The sequence below is a fragment of the Hippocampus guttulatus genome, chromosome 9 (genome assembly GCF_054856545.1).
Source record: "Hippocampus guttulatus isolate MCC_2025c chromosome 9, RoL_Hgut_1.0, whole genome shotgun sequence".
NCBI classification, from domain to species: domain Eukaryota; kingdom Metazoa; phylum Chordata; class Actinopteri; order Syngnathiformes; family Syngnathidae; genus Hippocampus; species Hippocampus guttulatus.
The window spans coordinates 13,059,945-13,087,831 of record NC_141269.1 but is presented as its reverse complement, the minus strand read 5'-3'; the positions used below and the strand labels follow the sequence as shown (position 1 = coordinate 13,087,831).

General features: G+C 42.5%; 2 protein-coding genes across 3 annotated transcripts in view; one reads left to right on the top strand and one right to left on the bottom strand.

Annotated features, from left to right (window-relative positions):
• Window positions 1-27,887, top strand: part of ctnna2 (catenin (cadherin-associated protein), alpha 2) — a 238,571-nt gene that overhangs the window by 207,074 nt on the left and 3,610 nt on the right. For both annotated transcript variants that reach the window (XM_086120279.1, XM_086120280.1), the window contains 4 exons: window positions 2,934-3,047; window positions 12,278-12,459; window positions 17,383-17,488; window positions 26,943-27,077. In XM_086120279.1, coding sequence (XP_085976405.1) covers window positions 2,934-3,047; window positions 12,278-12,459; window positions 17,383-17,488; window positions 26,943-27,077 — 537 coding nt within the window. The remainder of the gene's footprint in view (window positions 1-2,933; window positions 3,048-12,277; window positions 12,460-17,382; window positions 17,489-26,942; window positions 27,078-27,887) is intronic.
• Window positions 12,956-27,887, bottom strand: part of LOC147200404 (uncharacterized) — a 72,246-nt gene continuing 57,314 nt past the window's right edge. The window contains exon 2 of the mRNA XM_086120281.1: window positions 12,956-13,218. Within this exon, the coding sequence (XP_085976407.1) occupies window positions 12,970-13,218 (249 nt within the window). The 3' untranslated portion in view covers window positions 12,956-12,969. The remainder of the gene's footprint in view (window positions 13,219-27,887) is intronic.

Below are 27,887 nucleotides of genomic sequence, written 5' to 3'. Positions count from 1 at the left end.
TTATGAATAAAGTTGTATTTATAGGCATCATATGGCCTCCTGGGTTGGGATAAATAACATTTCAGCACTGACAAATATTACATTAATATATCTCATTTCAGAGACGTCGCATGCGTGCAATAAATCTTGCAGGTCATTTAACTGTGTATCACAATAGGAAAGATGAATAACAATGTGATCGTCGCACTCTGAAAGGAAACTATCTGCATTCTGTACCCGAACCGGCCCTTCTCTAGTCACCATGTAATTCATTTATTCAACTTTATGCAGGCTGGAAGCTTTCCCGGTGCAACTCATGAAAAAAAATCTAATTATGGAAAATAATTTGATGCTGGTAAATAATGTAAAACAGGCGGCTTTGAACTTTCGCGGACCAGCTGGATTCATAATCCCATCCATGTTCTAATTCTTCCTACAAGGAAACAACTTTCTCTGTTTGTCTATCATATACAGAGGACAGCTATAAGGCTTTATGAGCGCATATTGTTAGAGGTCTTATTTTGCTCCCACTTCAGATGAGAAAAATCTCTTTAGGATTTTTTTTTATATTATTACTGCACAGATTTTATGAGCTGCCATTAGATTAAGAAACCAATTTGCCACAGTACACTATTCAGAATTCCAAGGTAGTTATTGAGAAGAGGATACAATTATAATGAAAGTTCTAAAAAGCATAGCTCTCGGTTTCCCCTTTATGTTGGTGCGTATGCACGTAAAAGAGTAGCAGGAAACTATGAATACATTAAATGCAAAGCCGTATGGAATCGTGTTTACACTGTTTTTCGTGGCTATTTTGATGTGCCTTTCTCTGTCCAACCAACAAGACAGATCACTCCATTAAATATCCATTAAGGCATGCCATCAAGATGCAGTGAGACCAAAAAATGTGAAAAAGGGCTGGCTATTTACAGTGCTGAACAAGTGTATTGGGCCACCAGCCAAACTGTGTTTAATGCAAAATTATCATAATTGTTTTCAGGGATGAATGAATTGAATTTTTAAATCAACCGTTTAAAAAAAAAAAATCACGTGCATTGCAGACATAAAATGTCAAAGTATATATATTTACTCTGAGTCCTGAACAGAAAAAAATAAAATCCGGAGGATGAATGTTACACAATGTCTGCCTTCTCACAGAGTACCCGTGAGCCAGTTGAAATGTGGGTGTAAAATGGGAAATTTAGTTCAGCAATCCATATTTCTGTTCATAACAATAAAATGTAGCGAGCCGACCAAAAATGTGAGCATCCATCATGATGTTGGTCGGGTTCTTGTTTTCACGACGGGCGCTCTGATATAGTTGTGTGTTCATATATTTGTATCTTCTCAGCATTCACTAGGGTTTCTTCCACCATACGGCAGTCTGTTTATTTATATATATAAAGTATACTGTGTATATATATATATATATATATATATATATATATCTTTTTTTAATCTTTCAGTCCATCACAAAAAATACGGCTCACAATTTTACAGTCCCAAGCGTAACAGTAGAATTGCCTCATGTACCCTGCAAGATAAGGATCAGCAGGTGATGAGGTGTGATTATACAACACAGTGCAATGTCACATTACATCGCATTGCACATCGTGGCCCATTTAAATTAATGAGGGGGCTGCGATTTTTCATGCAGTTCTAATGTCCTTCTAGACATAGTATTAGTCATCTTTTGAGGAGTTGTGGCTGCCGCATAGCGCCTTCAGAAACAATTTCCGCACATTTTAAAGCACTAACACGTCCAGTTGTTGGCATCAGATTCCGTTCATGGTTTATTTATCCCTTCGACATTCGTTTCAACAAAAAAATGTAAGCGGCGGAATGAGGTGATCTTCAGTTTGTTTGTATTTTCAAGGAAAGGACATCATTTCAATACATACAAAAAAGTCTTTAGTTACTTTATGGGCCGTTTCATTCAAATTCATTCATTCATTCATTTTCCGAACCGCTTGATCCTCACTAGGGTCGCGGGGGGTGCTGGAGCCTATCCCAGCCGTCTTCGGGCAGTAGGCGGGGGACACCCTGAACCGGTTGCCAGCCAATCGCAGGGCACACAGTGACGAACAACCATGCGCACTCACACTCACGCCTAGGGACAATTTAGCGTGTTCAATCAGCCTGCCATGCATGTTTTTGGAACGTGGGAGGAAACCGGAGCACCCGGAGAAAACCCACGCAGGCCCGGGGAGAACATGCAAACTCCACACAGGGAGGCCGGAGCTGGAATTGAACCCGGTACCTCTACACTGTGAAGTCGACGTGCTAACCACTGGACTACCGGGCCGCCTCCGTTTTAAAATGACACTCTAAAAAGTATGAAAATAGGTTTACCGGTGTTATTATCCATCCGTTATCTGAGCCGCTTATCCTCAGGAGGGTGGCGGCCATGCTGGAGCTTAAACCCAACTGACCTCGGGCGGTAGGCGAGGTACACCCTGAACTGGTTTGCCAGCCGCTTGCAGCAATATTATTTTTGAAATGTAAACACAATGAATCAATTTTCATTTAATGACCAAGGAGGAGGTACGTCGATGTTGTGTCACAGCTTCACAAATCAGTCTTCATTTGTTAAATGAGTGTATTCATTTTTCAAACATTGAAAACTACAAAAACAGCACTAGAAGTTTGATCACAGGTGATGACATATGTTGATTCTCCTCTCACGTTATTCTTCACTCACATACTTGTCATTCTTAGGGACAAACTGTCAACAAAACAACAAATTTACGTTTTGTGAAGTTTGCTGAAGTAATAATCTAATCTGCACACCTGTTTTTTTTGCCTGTCCATTTGGTTTGAATTCGGAGTTGTACCACCTCTGGAGCATCCAATTTGAGTTTCCACTGAGCACAAATAATAATTTACATAACTGGGCGTTGTATGTTGTCTATAAGGTCTGCTCATTTTCTTTCTTTCTCTGATGACTGTCACAGACACCAGAGGAGCTGGAAGATGACTCGGACTTTGAACAAGAGGACTATGATACTCGTAGTAGGACCAGTGTCCAGACTGAAGATGACCAGCTTATCGCTGGACAGAGTGCTCGGGTAAGTAAACAATCCCTTTCTCAATTATTATGCCACTCAATGGAGTAAATATGCCTTTGCTTGACATGGGGGGAGGGGGGTATCATCCATCTCCTGTATGTTCAATTACTTAGAATGAAAGTCAATATGAATTGATCCTTACAAGTGTGAGTATTTCTATTACGCACAATTCAAAAATGTGAATTACAAAATTGAATTAATCAACAAACTAGGGCCTGACCGATTCATCAGGCAATTTTGCCCTTCAAAATCATCCAAAATCATTTGCCAATGATTTTTCGCTTTATGTACTCTTACAGCAGTTGTACACAAGTGATTTGTGACACATACAGCTATACAATACAATACAATACAATACATGCTGATTTATATAGCGCTTTCACAACAGCAGCAGCTGTAACAAAGCGCTTAACAAAACAGTTAACATAAAGTAAAATAATAAACACAACACATAACATAAAACTCGGACAGTCGTGCAGTCCTAACCACTTTTCCGTCACACGCTTTGTTGTTTGAAGCAGTTTGAGATGAAAGAGGAGAGAATCAAAGTGTCCTTTAACCAGTGGATCACAGACGTCATGCTCAAAATGTGCACACGTCGGCTATAAGCTAAGTTTCAAAGTCAACAAGAAGCTGTAGCATCCATTGACGAAAAAAGAGATTGGTTCACTTCTCCTGTCCCATGGAAATCCATTTCAATTCCAAGCGGCGACTCTCGGTTCCAAATACGCATCGGCGCTCTGCGCCAACGCTCCTCTCTCTTCATCCTCAACTTCAGCAGCCATCCATCCAGCCGCACCAATGCCGACTGTCCCACAGCGCCGACATATCCACTGAACAAAACGGGGTTGTGAAAAATGCTGCCCATTACAGGCGCAAAAAACACAAGCGCCCCAGGTCTGTCCAGCACCGACAGTCAATGGCGCCGACATTCCTCCCAATCAAAATTTGAGCCGGTACAGGCGTGCTGCCGAGAAGGCGCAACCACCAAGCACAGATACTTCTCCTTTGACGAATGTCGTGGCCAAAAAACGCTGAAAACAGTCCATATCAGGTCCACACGATGAAACAACAAACAACATGTGACAAAACAAAAGACAAAAACACCAACAAAGAACAAAAAAACAAGGCTCTTGAAGAGCACTTGCCAAAGGCTGCCTACTCGGGCGCCTTCATAAGCGAAGGCCCTATACCATAACATGATATTTCTAAATACTGGAGGTTTGATGATATGTGTTGAAAAGTTCATTTTATAGACCTGTCATTCAAAACAAAGCAAATTGTATTTTTTACAAGCAAAGCTTAGGTTAGCAATACTCGTTTTGTGATTAATTGACCTGACTGTCACTATTTTACACACAACCAAAAGTAACAATAATCCATCCATCTATCCATTTTCTGATCCGCTTTATCCTCACAAGGGTTGCAGGGCGTTCTGGAGCCTATCCCAGCTGTCTTAGGGCAGTAGGTGGGGGACACCCTGAACCGGGTGCCAGCCAATCGCAGGGCACACAGAGACGAACAACCATAAGCACTCACACCTAGGGACAATTTTGAGGGTTCAATCAGCCTGCCATGCATGTTTTTGGAATATGGGAGGAAACCCACGCAGGTACGGGGAGAACATGCAAACTCCACACAGGAAGGTCGGAGCTGGAATCGGACCCGGTACCTCTGCACTGTGAGGTCAATGCACTGGGCCACCGGGCCACCCTGGTTTGAACAATAATAATAATAATCATAATAATAAAACAGTGCAATATTAAATGTGTGTTGAATATGATACACAATTATGGGATGGATAAATATCCCCGCCCATTGAAATGCATTGGTCGAAAAACAACAGTGTTATTTTATGCATGATATATACTTTTTATTCATCAGCTGATTTATCAATCATCTTTATCTTTTTCTGCCAAAAGTCGGTATCCGCCTAAGAAAAATCGATACAAGCCTTTTAAAGGAATCCTAAGAAAATTCCTCTCAGATGTCACAATACAATAGATTACCATGCCAGGGCTGATGCACAATGGTTTTATTTCACTGGCGTCCACCTTAACGACCGTTGGGACCTTATCAGTACTTGTTTCCCCAAACTGTAGAAAAAAAATTCTAGCGGTGTGTTTACATGTTGAATGAATTGTAAATGTCTAGCGGGCAACTTGGCCCCATGCCTCTCTCGGTGGGGCTGGCCTGCATTATACTGCTTTGGCCTTCATGCTCTGTGCATCAGGTTTATGCACAAAGAACAGACTAATAAATAAAACTATGGGGCAAACATATTGTGGCTGAGTGGTTTTATACCATATCATCAATAAGCATTGTCTTTTGATATGCCATACTGCATTACCAAGGCGATGGAAGATGCAAAATATTCTCCCTACTATAAACCAGTGTGCTTTAACCTGAAGTTACTGCACACATGTTGCACAACCGGGCTTGTAAAATTTGCTTAACCATCTAACTTTCATGGTGCTTAAAAATATTACCTTAGCTTAGCTTTAGTTTTGACAAAACAAAAAATACCGCAAGAGCCTTGATGATGCTAAATTCAGCATGTTTAAATTCTAAATGAATAAATGTGAAACTGCACATAAAGTTGTTTCAATTACACTCTGCTCCCTTGCCATTACTTTTGCATCTTATTAATAGCACGTAAATTCTGTACTCTTGACAAAATATATGTACCGGTATAATTATTCTTAGCATATTTTCATGCTAAGTAGTATGTAGTATGCTAGGAAGTAGTATGCTAGTAGTCTTTGGGTTTCATTCTCAAAATTGAAGATTATCTTGCTGTCTGGGGCCTGTCAGAACAACACGCACTTTTTAGAGTTGAGCAAACATTCACCGACTGTATTTCGAGCTGTTAATTTAGGAAGAAAAAAAAAAAGATTACAGGAGCATTCGGTATCTAAATGTGGTTTATGTGCACAATGCCATCGTTGCATCAGTACCGAACAAGGAACAACTGGATTGTAAGAGGATGACAATGATGCTGCTGTGACAGCTCTATTATTGAACACTATCACACCATTGAATCTCATGTTGGGTTCTGGTGTTTTGTTCCAAGTAAAACAGCATTCACATATCTAATCTGTGCAGAAACCCTTGCAAGGTTTTTCATTTCAATAATTTAGTTCAACTCTTCCAAAGAATTCAAAAACAAAAACTTTGAAGATCACCAAGTTGGAAATCCGGCCATGAACCGAATGAACAGAACCTGGCATTTGGATGGCAAAATGTAGCTCCGGGGAGTCTGCAGGGATCCGGGGTGTGAAGTGTTTTGAGTCGTTTGTATGTACTGTACACTCCCACTAAGGCTCCTGCAGTGTAACATTGTCGAGCCATCTGAGCTTAAATGCACCAGCTCTGCCACGCAAAGTTGTTTCACAGCACCAAACTAGTTTTCCTGGCAGGCAGCTTTGCTGTGAGTGGGCAGCTCATTTGGGGAACAGTCGAAAGTCACAGCATGTCTCTTTGTCATCGCGTGTTGGTGTGAAGGCTGTGATATAAATTGGATGTAAGGCTGACGTGGCTCAACGCAACAGCCGTTGACGGTGAGCCAGCAAGCGTGAACCAAACTGATTTGTTTGATTTAGGATTTAATCTAGATTATGCAAAGCTTTCGATACTTGTGGCCTTGCGCCCGCACAGTCTTAACTGATATTGCTTGTTTCCCACCATTAGACGCTCTCATGCCCTCGGAGACTAAACATTTACACATGCATAAGACGAGCACATCCATAAAAGATGTGTTTGCCGCAAACCGCCGGTGATGTGCCCAGTTGGCCCCAGCCTGTCATGTCAGGACAACCCTCCCTGCCCTCTCATGGCAATGCTAAGTGCATACTGCAGAGCTGTGTTTGTATGGGATCGGACAAGAGGACACATAATACCTTTGCAACATTGCAACAACCATGGGCCAACTGAGGTTTACGTTCTGCCTGACACGTGGGACGTATCGTAGAGTATTTAACAGAATGTGTTACTGGAGAAAGATGCGGCATGTGATAACGTTCGTGGGACAGTCCCAAGAGGCTTGACATGTGGTGATTTGAAGTGATCGTCCCCTTTGACACTGCTGTTCTACTTCGTGCATGCATATTGTGTTATTCCAGTAAGGCATTGTGCACGATGAGACGGATGCACTCATTTATGATACTTTGGTCTTCACAGCAGAAACACTGGACCTATAGCACGGTATGGATGAATGATGAATCACTCCACCCACTCCGTAAGCATGCTCAGAGCATCACTTAGCACACTGATTGGTTGACAGCGTTGATAGGTCATCCATAAAATTGAACTCTCCAGTGTCTGGGCAATTTATTTGAAATAAACCAAGATTAAAGTCATTTTGGGTTGCCGCGTTCGGTGAAGAAAACCGGAAAACACTCTAATCCCTGCAGACGGACTCGCTGTGTGTATTGGCACAACACTCCCTCGGCTGGATTTGCAAGTATGTTAAGCTCTCGAGGCCTACTTCTTGTTGTTCTCAGTAAAGTCGTGGAAGGGATTTGAGGATAAGTGAATTCTAGAGAGTGCAGAAGGAGGGAGCGAGGGAGGGTTTCACCGAGTTCCTTGCTGCTCGCCCGTGCTGTCTCACTTGGTTTGCGTTTACCTCGGCGGTCTCGTTTTGCTTCTTCCAAGCTCTTCCCTCTTGTCCTCCTTTCTCTTTTGTCACACCAATTTCAAAGTGACTTGAAGTACCAGACAACACACTCACTCTCTTTAAAACTAGATCCCTAAATTTAGAAATTGATTCTCTCCACTGCAAATTTCACTTTTACTCCCCTTTAGAAGCACTTTCTAATGCAATTTATGGTTCTTTACTCGTTATAGTTGAGCCTGAAAAAACAAAAAAGCCTTTACATCTGTTACTTTCATCAGACAACTGCCATTTTGACAAACAATTGCTGTAAAGTGTCATGGCACCTGTGAATTCAGTTTTCATGAGCACAGTGCTCATTCTGCACTACACATGCAAATTCTGGAAAAAGTGGTGCACATGCAGTTGAAATTTTTCTTGGATGAACATAACATCTTGGAGGTCTTCCAGTCAGGTTTCAAGACGATGCATAGCACAGAGTCAGCCCTGTTACGCGTTTCTAATGACATCCTCCTGGCAAATGACTCTGGAGACCACGTGTGTCTAGTTTTATTGGACTTAGCTGCAGCATTTGATACAGTGGATCACAGTATTCTGCTGACTCGTTTGCAGCAGTTGGTCGGCATTGGCGGCAGTGCTCTTGAGTGGTTTAGGTCCTATTTAGCTGACAGAACCTTTTGTGTCAGCCTTGGCTGCTTTGAGTCACGCACTGCTCCCCTGTCATGTGGTGTTCCACAGGGCTCAATTCTGGGGCCTCTGCTGTTCTCGCTGTATCTGCTCCCATTGGGTTCCATCTTAAGGAAACATGGTATTCCCTTCCACTGCTATGCAGATGACTGCCAGATCTATGTCCCACTGAGCAAGAAATACACCTTCTCATTAAGGCCACTCCTATCCTGTCTGGAAGAAATCAAAACCTGGATGGCACAAAATTTCTTGAAATTCAATGAAAATGAATGGCCCTTGTACATTCCATCCTGTAGACTTGGGCCCCCTGTCTCCTTATCTTAAGTCAACAGTCTCAAACTTGGGCCTTAAACTTGACAGTGATTTCAAACTCGATCGGCAAATTGGTGCCGTTGTTAAATCCAGCTTCTTTCACCTTAGACAGCTGGCCAAAATAAAACCTCTCCTCTCACATGAACACTTTGAGACAGTAATTCATGCCTTTGTCACATCCCGGCTCGATTACTGCAATGCCCTTTACTTTGGAGTCAGCCAGTCCTCCATTAAGCGCCTTCAGCTGGTCCAGAATGCCACTGCTCGCCTCTTGACTGGTACTCGTAAGAGGGAGCACATAACTCCTACTCTGGCATCCCTTCCCTGGCTCCCCATTCATTTTAGAGTTATTTTCAAGATCCTCTTATTTGTTTTCAAATCTCTGAATAATCTCGCGCCACCTTACCTCTCTGAGCTCATCCGCCCCTACACACCTGCCCGGCGCCTCAGGTCTGTGGACCAGACATTATTAGAAGTACCAAGAACTAAACTGAGGCTCAGAGGGGATCGAGCCTTTTCTGTTGCTGGTCCCTCTCTCTGGAATGACCTCCCACTGAACATTCGGCAAGCCTCCTCGCTGCCCATCTTCAAAACCCTCCTCAAAACTCACTTGTATTCTTTGGCATTCGACTCAGCATGACTTAGATTTGTTCTTGGTTTTACTGTTTGGTGCTTTCTACCGCCTTTATTACCGATTTGTCTTACTGTTTATTGTGCATGTTAAATTGCTCCATGTACAGCACTTTGTATGCAGCGATGGCTCGATGGCTGTTTGAAAGTGCTCTATAAATACTGTTGACTTGACTTGACTTGACTTGACAGTTGTTGTCTAAGCATTATTGGACATAATAATCTGGCGATGAGGCTTCACGTTGTGTCGCCACCCTTGTTCTTCGCTGCTGATAGGATTGTATTAAGGCGAGCGGTGATCGGAGTTCGCCTCAAATCATTAGCTTTTGGCTAACATCAGATTCTTCTGCTTGCTTCAGCTGCTAATGAGTGAGCACACGTCACAGGACCCTACCAGCAGAACTATGCTGTCCGTGTCTGCGATTGGGGTATCGTCAAATAAAATTTGCAATTATCTATGAACTCTTTTTGCTTGTTAGCAACCGGTTTGCGTGCATATGTGACCCATGATTTTTGAAAATATCTTCAACAATCAATTTTACACGTGTAACAAGTTAGTTTCCCGTGAGTGCCCCCACAAAATACGGACAATCCGTAACAGTTGGAAGCCCCGTATATCCTTTTGATGAAGTAACGATTAGAATCACTCAGGGTGGAATTAGTGTCAGTGTGATGCATATTTTTCATTGGCAGAAAACGAATAATTCTGGGCAGTATCAGTGCAGGGCATAATCACCAGTGGTGCTTTTTCGCTGAGTAATCCTTGCCGTCCGTTCACCATGATCGAATCACGAGTCGAGTTCAGTACAGTCTCTCCCTTGCCTGCTCGCTGGCTGCGTTATTCGCCCAGGTTTTCCAAGAGTGTTAGACCGTGGCAGTTTCACTCCCGCTGGCATGCTCACAGCTGTGCTTAACTGAACTGAGAAAGGAACGAATCAATTCCTGATTCCCTTCAACATGTTCACTCAAAAGCTTTCATGCGTGACTTATTCATGAACGACGCAGTTCTGCTTTGTTGCAAAATGGAAAGAAAAAAGGCCGATAGGTGCAGAGTTGATTTTCTTTTATGTTTATTGAACCTATGTCATGCATTGCAAATACTTATGGACTCAAGTGAAAGCTGAGGGCCCCCCGTACCTGCATGGAGGCAATGCATGGTAGCTAAATGATGATAATGTTCAAAATGGATTCAACAATGGCGGGCCAGTGGAACAAGTGATTAGTGCGTCGACCTCACAGTGCAGAGGTTCGATTCCAGCTACAGCCTTCCTGTGTGGAGTTACTATGACTATTATGAAAATCAGGGAGGCACAGTGGTTAACTGGTTCGTATGTCCAGGGTTCAAATCCGGGCTCTGGCCTTCCTGTGTGGAGTTTGCATGTTCTCACCGCGCCTGCGTGGGTTTTCTCTGGGTACTCCGGTTTCCTCCCTTTCCAAAAACATGTTTGGCAGGTTAATGGAACATTCAAAATTGTCCCTAGGTGTGACTGTGAGAGCGGATGGTTGTTTGTCTCAGTGTGACCTGCGATTGGCTGGCAACCAGTTCAAGGTGTACCTCGACTCCTGCCTGAAGATAGCTGCGATAGGCATGGACGCGTAGAACATGCAAACTCTTATCTATGATTTTGAGATTTGAATATGGATAAATATGATTTTACTTGTATGAAGGATATCCGGTTGTGTGGTGTGTATCTGGGACAAAAACACGTAATTGAGGCATGTGTCAAATCAAATGAAAGGATGGGAGTGTGTATCTATAGATAAGTTCTACACACAACATGCAATGCACTGTACTGGAAATGCATGTCAAGAAGATGTAGATTTGCACAGTTTTCTCACCCAGCATGCCGTTTAAAGGGAGCACACTCACACTGATGTTGTGTGTTTTGGCTTCAGTAATAGCGGAACTCCAAACAGGCCTTGAGGGCCCAATTTTGTTTGTTTGTATTATGCTGTTCTGTCTTTTCCCAGCTAAGCACTGTGCACACACACTGATCACCAGGCCAGCGCTCAAGGACACTGCATCTGTTTTCTTCATCTTTCTTTCTGTTCTTTTTTTTTTATCTCGCACTAATTTGTCTTTAACAATAATGGCCAAAAAAAAAACTTTGGACAAGGTTTTTGCTTTTGTTATGTTTCGTTTTTTTTCTTCCCGACGCTTCTTGTAGACGATGATGAACCAAGTGATGCACTTTCTCACTGAGTTCACCCGGCACCCCCACACACCAGCCTTGCTGTGAGGAAATGAAATTGAATTTAAACTTAGGGTGACTATTTCAGTAAGAGAATACAAAATCTGGCAGGACATTTAATAATACATGAGGTTTCAAAAACAAGGGTAGCTTTTTTTCTGAACTCTACTCATTTATTTCTGCTTCCTGAGTCAATATAATCGACCTAATGGAAACGAGGGTACTCCCACTACCCTAGCAAAATGTTGGGAAAAAAAATGAATTATTCATCCTCTGGTTTAATACGTGAGATAATTATACATTTAGCTCCCAAATAATACAGGATTTTTACTGCATCTGTGACCTTGCCACAAGATTTATGCCATTTTGTACCTGCCCCTAAAGGCCGCTTGGAGGAAAAAAATGTATTCGCACGGCAGGGAAAAAAGTGAAAGAGAAGACGTATTAGCTCTTTATGAGTATAAGATGTCAAGGGTTTTCAAAAGGTCCGACTTTAAATGTAAAGTTTTGATTTTTTTTTTTTTTGGGGGGGAGACTTTGGTCGGGTGCATTAACATAAAAAAGGAGCAAAAGCCACGACAACTGCCTCGTCCTCTATATCGTTTTCTTTTCACTAATCCCTCTTCTTGTTCACCTATTTCCTCATTTCTGCTCCCCATCCTTATCGCGCCTCTTCACCTAAATTGTTCTCTGCTGGCATCCAGTGTATAAAACTCATTCATTATTACAGAACAACCCGTTTTCTGCTTGTCAAGTACTGTTACGTTTTTTTTTTGTTTATTTGTTTTTTTTTGCAGGCCATCATGGCACAGCTTCCCCAGGAGGAGAAGGCCAAGATTGCTGAGCAGGTGGAGAGCTTCAGACAGGAGAAATGCAAGCTTGACGCAGAGGTGGCCAAATGGGATGACAATGGCAACGACATTATTGTGCTCGCCAAGCAGATGTGTATGATCATGATGGAAATGACAGACTTCACTAGGTAACAAGAGATCAGTGAAATACAATTTAACAGCCCTTCACTGCTCCACAATTTTGCTTATGCTTACCTTCACTTGGATTTTTCATTCCACCACGCACAGTGATCTATGTGTCAAGTATTGTTGAACAAGCCTACTTGCTCTTCACTTGCTTTTTGAAGTCAAGGAAACATGACTCTGCTCCCCAGCACTGTGCGGGAGGGCGGGGGAAATAGAGTTGTGATGAAGCCATTGTACGGACAGACTCTTATCTATCTATCTATCTATCTATCTATCTATCTATCTATCTAGATAGGCATACTTCTAGATTTTTCTTTCCATTTTGCAACAAATCTAGATAGATAGATAGATAGATAGATCTATATATATATATAGATATATATACAGTATATAGGTATATATACTGTATATATATAGATATAGATATATACCGGTGTGTGTATATACATACTGAATTTTCCTCGTCTCACCCCCCCTCGGGTGGTGTCCGTCCCTCATTCAGCTCGGGTCCTCTACCAGAGGCCAGGAAGCTTGAGGGTTCTGCGCATTATCCTTGCTGTTCCCAGCACTGCACATTTCTGGACTGAGATGTCCGATGTTGTTCCCGGGATCTGTTGCAACCACTCATCTAGTTTGGGGGTCACTGCCCCGAGTGCTCCGACCACCACAGGCACGACTGTCACCTTTACCTTCCAGGCTCTCTCCAGCTCCTCTCTGAGCCCTTGGTATTTCTCGAGTTTCTCGTGTTCCTTCTTTCTGATGTTTCCATCACTTGGGACCGCTACATCCACTACAACGGCTTTCCTCTGCCCTTTATCTATGATCACGATATCTGGTTGGTTCGCCATTACCATCTTGTCAGTCTGGATCTGGAAGTCCCACAGGATCTTCGCTCTGTCATTCTCCACCACCTTCGGAGGTGTTTCCCATTTTGACCTTGGGGTTTCCAGTCCATACTCCGCACAGATGTTTCGGTAGACTATGCCAGCCACCTGGTTATGGCGTTCCATGTAGGCTTTCAGTTATGGCTTCAGTTATGGTCCGGTGGTACATCCCGTGTAGGGGCTTGTCCTCCCATAATGGTCCCTCTTCCAGTGCCTCATCCTCTGTTCCCCATTGTCTGAGACATTCTCTGAGTACGTCATCCGTTGGAGCCTTCTCCTTGATGTATTCATGGAGCTTGGATGTTTCATCCTGGACAGTCGCTCTCACACTCACTAGTCCCCGGCCTCCTTCCTTTCGGCTTGCGTAGAGTCTCAGGGTGCTGGATTTGGGATGGAACCCTCCATGCATGGTTAGGAGCTTTCGAGTCTTAACGTCCGTGGTCTGAATCTCTTCCTTTGGCCACCTTATTATTCCTGCAGGGTATCTGATCACTGGCAGGGCATAGCTGTTTATTGCTCAGGTCTTATTCTTGCCATTGAGCTGGCTTCTTAGGACTTGCCTCACTCGCTAGAGGTATTTGGCCGTAGCCGCTTTCCCGATGTCGCTGCTGTAGATCCTGGTTGTGTGGATCACGGAGTCTATGTCCCTTTCACTCTTAGAATACAGCTTTATGTCATCCATGTAGAGGGGGTGACTGATCATAGCTCCATTTCTGAGGCGGTATCCATAGCCTGTCTTGGTGATTACTTGGCTTAGAGGGTTCAGTCCTATGCAGAACAGCAGTGGGGAGAGTGCATCACCTTGGTATATGCCACATTTGATGGACAGTTGGGTAAGTGGCTTGCCATTGGCTTCAAGTGTGGTTTTCCACATCCTCGTCGAGTTTGCAACGAAGGCTCTCAGGGTCCTGTTCACCTTATACAACTCCAAGCATTCAGTGATCCATGTATGTGGCATTGAGTCATAGGCTTTCTTGTAATCAATCCAGGCTGTGGACAGGTTGGTATGTCGGGACCTGCAGTCTTGTGCGACTGTTCTGTCAACCAGGAGCTGATGTTTGGCTCCTCTGGTATCTCTACCAATGCCCTTCTGTGCTTCGCTCATGTATTGATCCATGTGTCCACTTATCTTAGCCGCAATGATGCCTGACATGAGCTTCCATGTTGTGGAGAGACAGGTTATTGGCCGATAGTTGGATGGGACTGCACCCTTTGAGGGATCCTTCATGATCAGGATCGTTCACCCTTCGGTTAGCCATCCTGGGTGAGTCCCATCCCTCAGCAGCTGGTTCATTTGTGCTGCTAGGCGCTCATGGAGTGCTGTGAGTTTCTTTAGCCAGTAGGTGTGGACCATGTCCGGGCCTGGTGCTGTCCAGTTCTTCATATCTGAGACTCTTTCCTGTATGTCTGCCACTGTTATGGTAACTGGGTTCTGTTCAGGGAGGTGTCTGTGCTCCTCTCTCAGGGTCACCAGCCATTGTGCACTGCTGTTATGTGCAACCTCCTTCTCCCATATGCCTTTCCAGTACTTTTCAGTTTCCAGTCTTGGTGGGTCAGCTCTGTTGTTAGGACCCTGCCACTGAGCGTACACTTTCGCAGGTTGTGTTGCGAACAGCCTGTTTATTCGCCTGGGCTCATTCTCTTTCGTGTACCGCTTTAGGACAAGGCTCCAAGCCTTTGTTTGGCAGTTTCGAGTGCTTCAGGTATGGTCATCTGGATGTACCTCTCGGGTATCGGCCTTTTCATCACACCTCTCTGGGCCTCTGTCAATTGACTCACATCTTTCCGAGCCGCCTTGATCTTAGCCTCCAACTGTCTTTTCCATGGTGGGTAACGTATCTCATGGCTTCCATGGTTGCTCTTATAGCCAAGCATCTCTAGGATCACTGATGCTGAAGCGTATATCAGCTCATTGGTTTCCATGATCGTTACGGTAGGGATCGCCCTCAGTGCTGCATTCTTATTCACACTTTCCATGAGACTTTCAGGTGGTAGCCGTTGTAATCGGTTTCTAGGTTGCCCAGCTTTCATTCTCGCCATGATCTTAGCTTTCAGGTCAGTTGCTGGCTCGCTCAGCATTTCATTCATTGGGGCTGGCCTCCCAATCTCTGGTATGACCTCCTCCTCTGATTTGGCAGCCTGGGGCCCTTCACCATGGAACCTGTGTTGTACCTCATCAATCTCAAGTTGTGACAGCAGTTGCCGTTTGTGGATGTTGGAACACTGAGCTACTAGTGGCTGCCTTTCCAGCAGCTCCTATATTTTGTTGTTCTACTTCTTCCTTTCGTAACTTTGCTGCTGTGAATTGGGAATTTCTCCATTGCGAGACTAATAAAGGTTTTCTTATCTTAGTTGTTTCGTGGTCAACCGTGACTGTGGGTTTCGAAGTAACCATTTAGCCCACATTCTCTGCATGTAACCCCTCTGACTAGGTTGCTTGAGTAGTAGCATTCCAACAGAGCCATGTTATCGCATCTCGCCCATCTCCGCTTTGTTCCAGTAGCCCATTTTTCATCAAGGTGCTCTGGTTCCCCAGCACCTGACGCAGGTAAATATGTTTGGCCGGGCGACGTCTGAGCCGGCATGTCATTCATTTTATTGTCTCTCATCATTGTATGAGGTAGGCATTAGCGTGAAGGATCTTGCCCAAGGACCCACACTGGATGGTGTTATGTGCTAATTTTTTGCCCCAAGCGGGATTCGAACCACCGTCTCCCGTACGCCAAACTGATGCCTTACCAACTGAGCTATCCAGCCGCTATAGATATAGATATATATTGATATATAGATATATATATATATACCGGTGTGTGTGTGTGTGTGTGTGTGTATATATATATATATATATATATATATATATATATATATATATATATATATACATATAAGTCACTTTAAGTATGCCATTGTCTTGCATATATATATGTATGTATATATATATATATATATATATACACACACACATATAAAATAAATAACCACATGCGTTAAAATCAGGGCGGTCTGAGCGCAATGTTCCATACATATATATATATATATATAAAGCTTGCTGTGTATATATATATATATACATACACACACACACACATATAAAATAAATAACAACATGCGTTAAAATCAGGGCGGTCTCAGCGCAATGCAAGACAATGGCATACTTAAAGTGACTTTAGACTGGTAAACTGCAAGATCTCCCCTTACATATGACATACAAGGTGCAGTCAATAGGTTTGGAGACTTTTTTGTGGGGACACAAGTGTGAAACGCTCGGCCCCTTGAAAGTTGCAATGTGCTTGTATCAACTCCTGGAAGGTGCACTGGAAGTCCTCTGGTGTGAACGTGTCCAAGACCCTCGTCACAGTCTCTTTCATCTCCTCCATGGTCTCAAAATGACTGCTCAAACGTTTCCTTGACATTGGGGAACAACCAAAATTCGCAGGGAGCAAGGTCTGGCCGGGTGGGTGAGGAACTGTCTTGAGGCCCATGTCGGTCAAATATTTGGCAACATGGATGGAGTTGTGAAACAGCCATTGATCCAATTTTAAAAGCGATGGCCTTTTGCGACAAAATCTCTTTCGGAACTCCCACAAGACACACACAACACTTGTCTCTATTTACACTGGATGGTCCTCATCCTTAAAAGTACGAATTTTCCTCACCAGCTCCAGGGTTCTGACTCCACCCCACATTTGACACTCAATATGTAAAGTGTCTCAGGATGTTCAAAGCCTTTTCTTTATTTATGCCATGCCTGTGGATGGTCCTTGGTCATAAACTTCCATCCATTCATCCTTTAAGGCAAAATCCCAGAAATCCTTTGTTGTATCAAGGTATTTTTGTAATTTTCCTTTGACTGAGAGACATATGTTAGATCAGTGTTTGCTTCAGTCTTGTGGCTTGTGTTTACTGAAAGCTTGCTGTTTCTGTTTCCAATATCCTCTTCAATATCCCCAAGCTTACGGGATACGAGTGAGAGCAAGATAAAATTTTATAGCATTTACTCTGGATGTCCTCTGTAGCTGCATTTTTTCCCCCTCCGTGCAGGGGCAAAGGCCCTCTCAAGAACTCCTCAGATGTGATCAACGCAGCCAAGAAGATAGCAGAGGCAGGATCCCGAATGGACAAACTGGCCCGTGCCGTCGCTGATCAGGTAGGCGTGCAACTCCATTTTTATCATTTCCATCAGTCTAAAAGCCACTCTTGACTTATCATCATGGCAAATATTGAGTTGGAGTAAGTGAGCACAGCAAATGGTAATCTTTGGTGCGGGAATTGACATGCCAAACTGTCGCTGTGGGCTGTTTTGCTCTATGACTTTATGTCCCAACGGGGCCAACACTGAGAGCAAGACAGCAGAACCAAGTTATGTCTCTAATATAATTAGCTCGCGGCTGAGGTGTTGCATCCATTATCAGATGAGTACCTCTCTAAAACACGCTGACAGACCACTTTCAATATCTAATCAATCTGTGCTGTGCCAAGGGAAGGTGGGAGGGAAAATAAATAGGCGTGTTCACTGTGTATATTGTGTGTACAAATGAAGTGGGAGGGCTATTAGAATGCTGGCACCACTGGAGGTAATGCATAATTTTATTCATTTCATCAACCTCTAATAAGCAGTGAGAATAAGATGAGACACAAGACTAACTGATTTATTAAGGTCAGCTCTTTTTACAACAAGAGTCACTGTTTTCAGAGAGTGAAGTCTTGGAAGAATTACTGTTGCCGTCATGATTACTGTGCGAGCTTGTTTTATTTGCCGCAAAGCCGGCAAATATTTGCACTACCATCAACATTTAAAATGGAAAAAGCAAGATGCATTTCTTTTGTCAACAAAGCTCCTCTGCAATATACATTACATGGCAAATGTAATCTGTTCTATACAGTATTGTGAGTGTCTGCACCTATAGCCAATGTCGTTTCTTCATCAGGGTTCATTCAAGATTGCAACAAAGATGCAACGGTGTTTGCCAGAAGTTCACAAACTCTCTTGAACAGTTTTTTTTCTTGTCGCAGATATTTTGCACTTGTTCAAAATTCGACCACAAGCACTCACAAACCTTCATCGCTCAGTGAGATACGGTCTGAAGAAAGAAATACTTAATGTAGTCATTTCTGCAAGTTCGGATTGTGCTTTTATGAGTGCTGCTTCTTTGCACTTTTTGGCCTTTTTCAAAAATATATCCTTCATATTCTGTACATGAACAAGCATTCTGCTGTCAGCTCTGAGCTGAATGAATGTCCCTTCAATTGGCCTTCGAGTGTTCCGAGCAACTCAACTGGCCAGAGGCAATGTGAGTCAGAGCACCGCGCTTCCCCTCATGTCACAATGTCTTGTTTTCCTGAGCATATTACACTGCAGAGAATAACTTGAAGCAATCAAGCTTGGAAGCTGAGAGTTTTAATGTTCTTTGTACAGTAGCGAAACACTTTTATCGGCCAACATGGGTAAGAACATTTGTTTCCAATTACGGATGTCAGTCCCTTCTGTCATTGGGTGTTTTGATCTTAGTTATGCTTACACGGGTGCCCAAGTGCGGCCCTCCAGAGCGTCTATTCAGCCTGTTTTTCATGATCAAGATTCTGCAAATCTTCCTGATGAGCTGATCATTTCAATCAGGTATGTTGAGAAGGGAAACATCTAAAAGAGGCAGGATAAGGACTGAGGACCGGACTTGGGCAGCCCTGCTTTAAGTAATAACCTGAGATAAACCTCTGTGTCGGGGTTTGAACAATTGTTAGAATGCGCATACATGCTTGTGCAAATAAGACAGGGGCCTCGAAAAAGTAGGGTGCCCACCACATAACTCCAAGTGAAAAGTAAAAGTTGTCGACTTGCTTTTATTCAGCCAGAATAGACCAAAGTGGAACCCAAGATGTTGATGTCATATGTCCTCAATAAGAAACTCACTCACTGTCAGTTTTGTACGCATTTGGTTTTTGACTCCGAGGTTGTGTGATATGGGAAAAAAAATACAAATAAAAAAAATATCACGCTGTAGGCCATTTTATATCATAATAACAAAATCCCATGATATATTTTCAGTGATTCTATTTAAAAATATCAAACACACTATTGGCTGCTTTTCTCACTTTATTTTGAAGTTACATGAAACAGACCTGCATCAAATGAGAAATGCATCCAGTAGTGTGACGATATAAAATAATCAAATGTAAACAGAAGCTTAGTATCTAAATGTCGATAGCAATCTAAATAAGATGCATAAAAAATGTGTCTTATGGAAATTTTTAAAAATAAATAAGATGAGCTCTGCCGCAATGTAATATTGACAACATTTATTGTGCAGATCTCAAAAGTCCAATTCAAAACTCGGGACTGTATTGGGAAATCAAATTACATTAGTAATATTAAGCATGTTCAATATACTATATCAATCCATTTTATGAATCGCTTATCATTAATATTAACTAGGCCACCCCTCCCTGCTGATGTACGGAACGCCGTAAAAACCATAACAATCTGTTCATTTTTCTCCAGACACTGAGTAAATTGCCTACCATTTTGCTGTTCTAACTTGTACACGCTCCGCCTTCACGCAGTTCCAGCGAGCCTCTGTGAAATGTAGTCACCCAAGCACTTAAGTAATTCGAGTTTTTCACGATAAAACGATATTATTACGATAATTTCTTTTGCCATTCTAATTAGAGGTCATGTATACAGCTCAATCGGATTAGCCAGCCTGCGTTCTGTCTGTGCATGCTGTCTCTTGACATAAATGCTCAGCGACTTTGACATTTACGCACTTGTAAATGGCTTCTTCCAATCAGTGCTGGTCTGCAAAGACAGGGCTATTTTTTTTCATTACTTGTAACTTGTTTTTATCAAGTTGTTGCTTTAATAAAAGTGTAAAATCAATCACAATTGCTGTGCTTAATAGATAACTTGCTTCCATCTTGACAAATCATGTAATGTTTACAGTTAAATGTAGGGGTGGCACATGTATCCACCAGAATAGAAAAGATCACGTCATATTCAAGTTCACCAGAGATCTTCAGTTGAGGTAACCCAAAAAGTCTGCATGTAAACCTGCCTAATAAATGACTTTTCGTGGGAAAAAAAGATTACTCAAACACCATCCACACCAATGGTGTTTTATAAAATTTCTGTCACTATAATATTGCATTCGCAGACTCTCACTTTGTATGCCAAAGCAACATGTGGCACCATTACCCCAAACTATAAAGCAATTTTCGCCAATCAGCCCCAATTTGCGGAAACTGGCACAGTGTACCTCGGAATGGCAAATGGAAAAGTGGATTCATGCATCAGTGACTTACTGTGAAGTAGATTTCCTATTAGCATCACAAGTGCAAAGCAAAAAACTAAACAAAAAAAAAGCATGTGTAATCTGTACCCCTGCCTTGAATTAAAACATACATTAATAATATAATTTATAATATATGGCTGAAAGAACTTGTTTCCTCTTTCCATTTCCTACGTGGAAAATACACATTTGTCATCTCAAGAAAAAAAATCTGTTATTATAGTTCGGTGAAACAACAGTTCCATTTTATCAAGCATGTTCATATTATGTAACTACCAGCATAAGTTTGATTACTTGTCCTTATTCCATATGTAGACGACATGTATTTTGCATTTGCACATTATTGAGGGGTAACCTGTGCTTGTCAAGAGCACTGAACCTTGACATTGAGAATTCAGCTTCAGTGCTTTCAGACAGGTCCCTTAAGTAGCAAACCTTGTCACAATGGCTCCACATCAGGCCTATTGATGAGTGTGTGAAGCTGTTGGCAATTCCAAAGCGTGGGGGGGGGGGGGTGGCGGTGGTGATTGGGTAGATCGTCCGGAGTCATTTAAGCACGGCATTTGACGGGAAAAACCTCAAGCGCCCTCTAAAGCCATTTTACCTTAATAAACTTTCATTTTCCACTGACTTTCGTACATACCGTTCACTGAGTGCCCCCTTTTCAGACTAAGGCTAGAATTATCATGTGTTTACCTTTTTGGAGTGGTGAAGGTAATGGAACAGCAATTGGCTGTCATCATAAGAAAACATTTTTTTCTTAAGTGAGTGCGCCTTCCAGCCCGGGTGATTAGCAAGTATGTCACAGTCAAAAGTTATCGCTTCTAAGCTCAACTATGACCTTTCTGTGAGGATTTTTCATGGCTCCCCATTATTTGTGTGATTGCTCTATGCTTGACGGACGGCACCCAGTCCAGGTTGTACAACACGTCTCACACAGAGTCACCTGAAATAAAGTCTAACTTCCTCAAGACCCTCAAGAGAATGAGTGGAAGAAAATGCACCTGTGTTGTTTTCTGAATGCTCTTTCTATTAGTTTTGTCCAAATTACAGTATTTTCCGCACGATAAGGCGTTTTGGAGGATAAAGCGCACCTTCAATTAATGGCCTATTTTAAAACGGCTTGCATATATAGGGTGCACCGCATTATAAGTCGCATAGAATAGAAGCTGCAATAGTGGCTGTGGTTGTGTTACGCATACTCCGAAGTGCCTTATAGTGCGGAAAATACGGCAATTTTAGATTTTACCTGCAACTGAAGTTCAGAGTCTTTAAGTCCTAAATCCAAGTCAAGTCTCAAGTTGTTTCATTGTTGTAAAGTCACAAATCATCACAACAGTAATTCAAGTTGACTAAAGTGAAAGTCACAATGATTCGAGTCCCCTTCGCCGCTAAATAGTACATATTTCCAGTACCTGTCACTGTGCTGACACTCCAGTAATACTCTATAGGTAACATAAACCTTTGCAAGTCATTAATTGGTCGAGCAGATTTTTCATTTCTATACTGAGCACTTTAACAGTTACGGATGCACAGCAAATAAACACATACAGTGATATGAATGCATAAATGAACATATAATGCTATCCTGGTCACTGAAACTGAATTTATTTACGTGACCCTCCCCTAGAACAATTTTTATGTTGTTCATGAGAACTCAGCAGTCTTATTTTCTTAGTATCAACTCATGGATGTCCAAATCCAAAAACATCTAACTTTGTTGATAAAAGAAGGTGACATTTTAAAATCACTGCAGTGGTCCAGTCAGCCCCCCCCCCCCCCCCCCAAGGTCAATAAATCAAGGTGGGATTTATCACTATGCTTTCATTACAAATATGCTCAACTTCTATTTAACACCTCTGTTTGTTTGGTTTTTGTGTTTGTTTTAAACTGAAAAGGGAAACAAGAACTTCAAGGAAGTATTATAATAACTGGGGAAAGGGGGAAAAACGGGCCCCGGGAAGATTGAAAGTGATTCAAAATTATTCTCTTATTCTTTATGAGCAGCCTCCATGTGAGGCATTGCTTGTATTTGGCATGTTGACATCCTGTGACAGCGTGCGGCTGTCGCTTGGACACCAGGAACACATTGTGTTTGCTTTCGGTCCATTGTATAAGAACACAATCACCACAGCCACATAATCGAAACAAATTTTAACACATTCAGAGAGGCAGAGTGGTCTGAGCACTCAGCTTACCACGCTGACAAAAAGTGCCTGGTTAGTCAATGAGCCATCGTGTTTATTTCAACAGGCAGCCTCTGGTAGAAATGGACTGGAAGTCAACAGTACAAACGGGAACAATTGTGTCATGTGTGCATCAAACAGGCCCGAGGCAGCAACGTGTATGCGTGGATGTGTTCATGTGCCAGCAGTGTGAAGTGCATTTAGCAGTGATCACGCCCAAGGAGATGCTTCCTTTTGCCTCACTGACTGCTCTTTGCGATTCAGCTGCACTGCAGGCTACACTCAAGACACTTACGGGAAGCTCCTGGCAGCCCTTTGCTCGACTGCTCTCATAGTGGTCCTTGCCACAAACAATGTAAATAAACCACTCCTTCAAATGACACTTGTAAGGTTAAAAAATAGTATATTTTTCATCATATAATACATTTTGATCTGAATGAAGGATGACGTTCATCAAAGTGAGTACTGGCGGGGGTGTATTCATATCATAGCAAAGTGTTTTCTGCCCTCCACTGCCCGAGCATGCAGGCTCAGGAAATGTGCTGCACAGTGGTTCTGAATGCTCTAGTTAGGAACGTTTAATATTCATGTCTAAAAGAAGGCTCTTGTTTCCCAGTTAGGCTCACTGTGTTCGAGTAGCTGATGCGGTTCTCAAATCACCAGAGGCTTAGTTGGCCAAGACTTCGGAAAGATTCCAGAATAGAGCTATTCTAATCCAGTGTGTGCAAACTGTGTGAAAGCTGAAAGTGAGGTGGTTATTTTCAGATTCCTTCTTGTTCAAAGATCAGCAGGAAAGATCAAAATGTATACTGCATATACAGTAATAACCTACACCAGGTGTGCCCTTTTTGTCGATCGCGATCGACTGGTAGCTCGCAGACTGATCCCAAGTCGATCGCGAGGGGTGTAGAGGAAAAAAACAAACAACCATTGGTGTATCTTTGTGCATGTTAGTAACATATTTTTTGTGTTAATGTACACTGCACCCTAACCATCCTGCCGGTCTCATTTTCACAAAAAGTATTTAAAAAATAAGATAAAATAAAGCAGGTAAATCTTTAACCTACGGTGGCGCGTGACCTGCATCACCGGAAGTTGTTTGCACTCAGCAGTCTGCTATTGCAGCTTGTGATCGGAGCTTTTGCGTTATATCTTTTATCGTTTCTCATTCAGAGTTTGTTTCATGTACAATTTACCAAGGGCACGGGCAAAGAATGGCAATCTGGAGGGCCGAGGAAAGCATTTTCAAATGGTACGCGTGAGCTACGATAGTGAACAGGCTGCCAAAGTGCCTTGCATGCCTCCATGTCAGGCTGTTCCTCATCATGGCGTGCGTGTGTATGTGCGTGCGTGTCTGCGGTAACAGGTCAATCGCGGGAGGTTGGTTTGTTCGAAAAGTAGATATTCGGTCAAATAAGTCTGGCCACCCCTGACCTACACCAAACAATGTCAGAAGGCATTCTTTTAATTCTACTGGCGGCCCGGTAGTCCAGTGGTTAGCACGTCGACCTCATAGTGTAGAGGTCGTGGGTTCAATCCCAGCTCCGGCCTTCCTGTGTGGAGTTTGCATGTTCTCCCCGTACCTTTCTCCAGGTACTCCAGTTTCTTCCCACATTCCAAAAACATGCATGGTAGGCTGATTGAACACTCTAAATTGTCCCTAGGTGTGAGCGTGGATTCATCTGTGTGTGCCCTCCGATTGGCTGGCAACCGGTTCAGGGTGTCCCCCGCCTACTGCCCGAAGCCTGGGATAGTCTCCAGCCTCCCCCGCGACCCTTGTGAGGATAAAGCGGATCAGAAAATGGAAGAATGGATGGATAGTTAGTTGGCAGGATTAAAGAAAAACTGCCCAACCAATTTCCACAAAATGTTTGTGGAGGAAGGAGCAAAAACATCTTCAATGTCGGGATCCCAATTGAAATTAAAGCTGCAAGTAGAAAGAAAAAAGTGTTCATTATTACAAAGCACCTGCATTAAGGGCATGTGGCGCAGTGACCAAGATGCAAATCTAGTTTATATTTTTTATAACCCCCCAAAAAACACACTGCACTGAAACGTTGTGAGGAGATGATAATGAGGGTGCAAATGTGCACCGCTTATCTGCTCATTAAATTTGCCAAAAGTATTTACTTTTGAAAGCTGCAGACACATTGTCGCTCCAGAAACAGGGGGGCAGCTGTTGCGCCAGTTGTTTGCCAATCTTCATTCCTAGTCACAGGACGAATGAAGCGAGACATACCGAAGGTAATATCGCTACCGAGCCTTGTCAGTGCACACTGTTGTTCATCAGAATCAGCAGAAATCTGTATTTTATGATCGGCTTTGTCTCGCTGCAGCAGAACTCCAATTTCCTTTTAAGCTGTCCTTCATCACTCCGCCACAGAAATAAAGTGCCTGGCATCAACATCATCTTGACTCTCCGCAGTTTGGTGTACTGCTGAGTTATCATTGACATAATGATGGAGCCTTGTTGTTTTTGTCTGTTTTGTTTGCTGCTTTCAATTCGACACAACATGAAAACAGATATACTTGTATAATTAAACTCTTTGCTTTTGAGATGCAAAAAAAAAAAAAAAAAGATTAATAAAATGATTCAACAACAAACATGAATCCACTTTACCAACAGCACTACCACCATAACGGGTAACAACAATGTCGTAATATGGTTACTCTGGTAAAACAACAGACACCACCGAAGAAATAAAATATAATGTGCCCGAATGATACGAGCAACACACCCAAAAACGGGGATATTTTGTTGACAGAAAAAAATTCAAGTGAAGCCACGTTTTTATGTAACAAAATTAGCAGCGTCCTCCTGAAATACACCTTTTGCTAGCTTGTGATATTAGCATCACACGACCAAGAGAATTACGATAGCGACTTGACATGAGTCAAGAGTCTGTAATCGATGAATGTTATGGAGAGAAACCGTGTCCTTTTCAACGTAAAATTATTTTCAGCCTCGGATAATAAATAAACCGGGAGTACTGTAACTATTTTATTCTTTCTTCAGTGAGCGCCGCCACAGCCCGGTGGTTGAGGACCACTGCTCTAAGACCAGTGGCCACTTCCCATTAAGAACATCCTATTTGAAACCTCACAATGAGGGCGCACTGTCGATTAATTGTTCAGATGTAAAGAGCGGTGTTTAATTAGCAATTCTCATGACATCAGATCATTTATTGGTCTGTTCATGAATTATAAAGCTGTAGATTCTTCAATTTGCAGAAAAGCACATCATCCCATAAGGTTTTGATGAGATCCACTTTCCTTTTGTCATTCGTCATATACAATGACACAATGAAGCAAAAACAACTCTCAACCTTAACGCATGACATCTCAACTTTGGCACATGGGTGACATCACCAGTTATTGTCTTGATCCTACTCATAACTTTAATAGTCATTGGCAGAGCAACTGAGCAGGTGCATGATGTCAACAGAAGGACTTTAACCTGCTGCACATTTAACATGTGATAGCCTTCAAGCTGACAATGTGACATTTTTAAATATGTTATTTTATGGACCATTTGCCATACTGGATTATTAGGCTCAAATCAATGAACTCTATCTATTTGTATACATTTTTAGACATCAGGTGCACCAGATTATAAGGCACATTATCTTTCTGAAGCATTATACCTGTATGTCAAATTGATTCTAATTGTACCATGTGTATTTAATAGCGTCTGCTTCTTTTTTTTCTTACCTCTCTGGCCGACAGACCGCAATGATATTGTCGCACTTTGTACACGTTGCCAGAAACACTCCGTCCGTATACGGACTGCCCACCGGATTATGTAGTAGGACGACATATCCCATGATTCGTAGACACGACAGCAGGAAGTAGTTGACAAAAACATACGTATAAATTGCACGGATTACAAGGTGACCTGTTGATTAAAATCAAATAAAAGGCTTTATGCCTGTGTGTCTAAAAAATATGCTAACCTCAACCTCAACCATTTTGTTTGCACAACCGACACACACTCTGGTGCGCAGAACAAATCAGAGAATCTTTGGCCCGAACAGGAAAGCATCTCATCCCACACATGCCTGCTGTGTAAGAAGCCAGCAGCAACTCGAGACTATTATTAACTCTTTCTTTTGTTTTTCTTTTTACGATCCAGTGTCCCGACTCGGCCTGCAAACAAGATCTCTTGGCCTACCTGCAGAGAATCGCACTGTACTGTCATCAGCTCAATATTTGCAGCAAAGTGAAAGCTGAAGTGCAGAACCTGGGCGGGGAGCTCATTGTGTCAGGGGTAAGTATGTCCACTACTCACTCTCACCTGTGGGCCATCGCGACACGTAAGCATTTTTTTTTTTTTTTAACTTCGTGCTTCACCCTTCCCACTGCATTCAACTCAAGGTCAGAGTGACGGTTAGAGGACCAAGCGATGGCTCATCCAAATGAAATACTGATGCGGTTGTTTAAGAGCCAATTCTATTCAATAATACTTGCTAAAATGCACGGTGGCTTTTTATGTCTCATGGAGCCTATTATCATTGTTCAACTTAAGTGTCCAATTAGCCTGTATTGCTGAAGCATGTCAACTATTTATCACGAAAGAACTCTTTTCAAACAAATCAGCAACTATCGGCAAATTGTGGCTTTTTAATGACTTAGAACCTGAACTACTAAAACGCCAAAGAGCATGTGCTGAATCTTGTGTTCTCGCCGAGAGATTGCATGCACTGTTGTTGGTGGGATATTTTTGTCTTGTGTGATCTTTTATGAAGATTGCAAATAGCAGTTGTTAAATTGCATAAACACTCACTCGAATAGATAGCGTGCACTGTTGCCTACTGCTATAAAGATGGTGGAGATCGCCATATTTAAAATAGAGTTTTGGGTTTTGGGTAGCCTGAATAGTTTTCACTATTTGGGCGAGCACTGCAATCGCAAAATGAAGTTTGAATTGGAAGACATGGTAGAAAAGGCAAATAAATATTACAGAGGCACGAAAAAGTGTCACAAGTGTGTGGCAATTGAATGTATGTGCCCATCCTACATCTTCAAAATTTGGAGCAGCACCAACTGTCACAGTGCTCTTAACCCCAACATAAGGAAA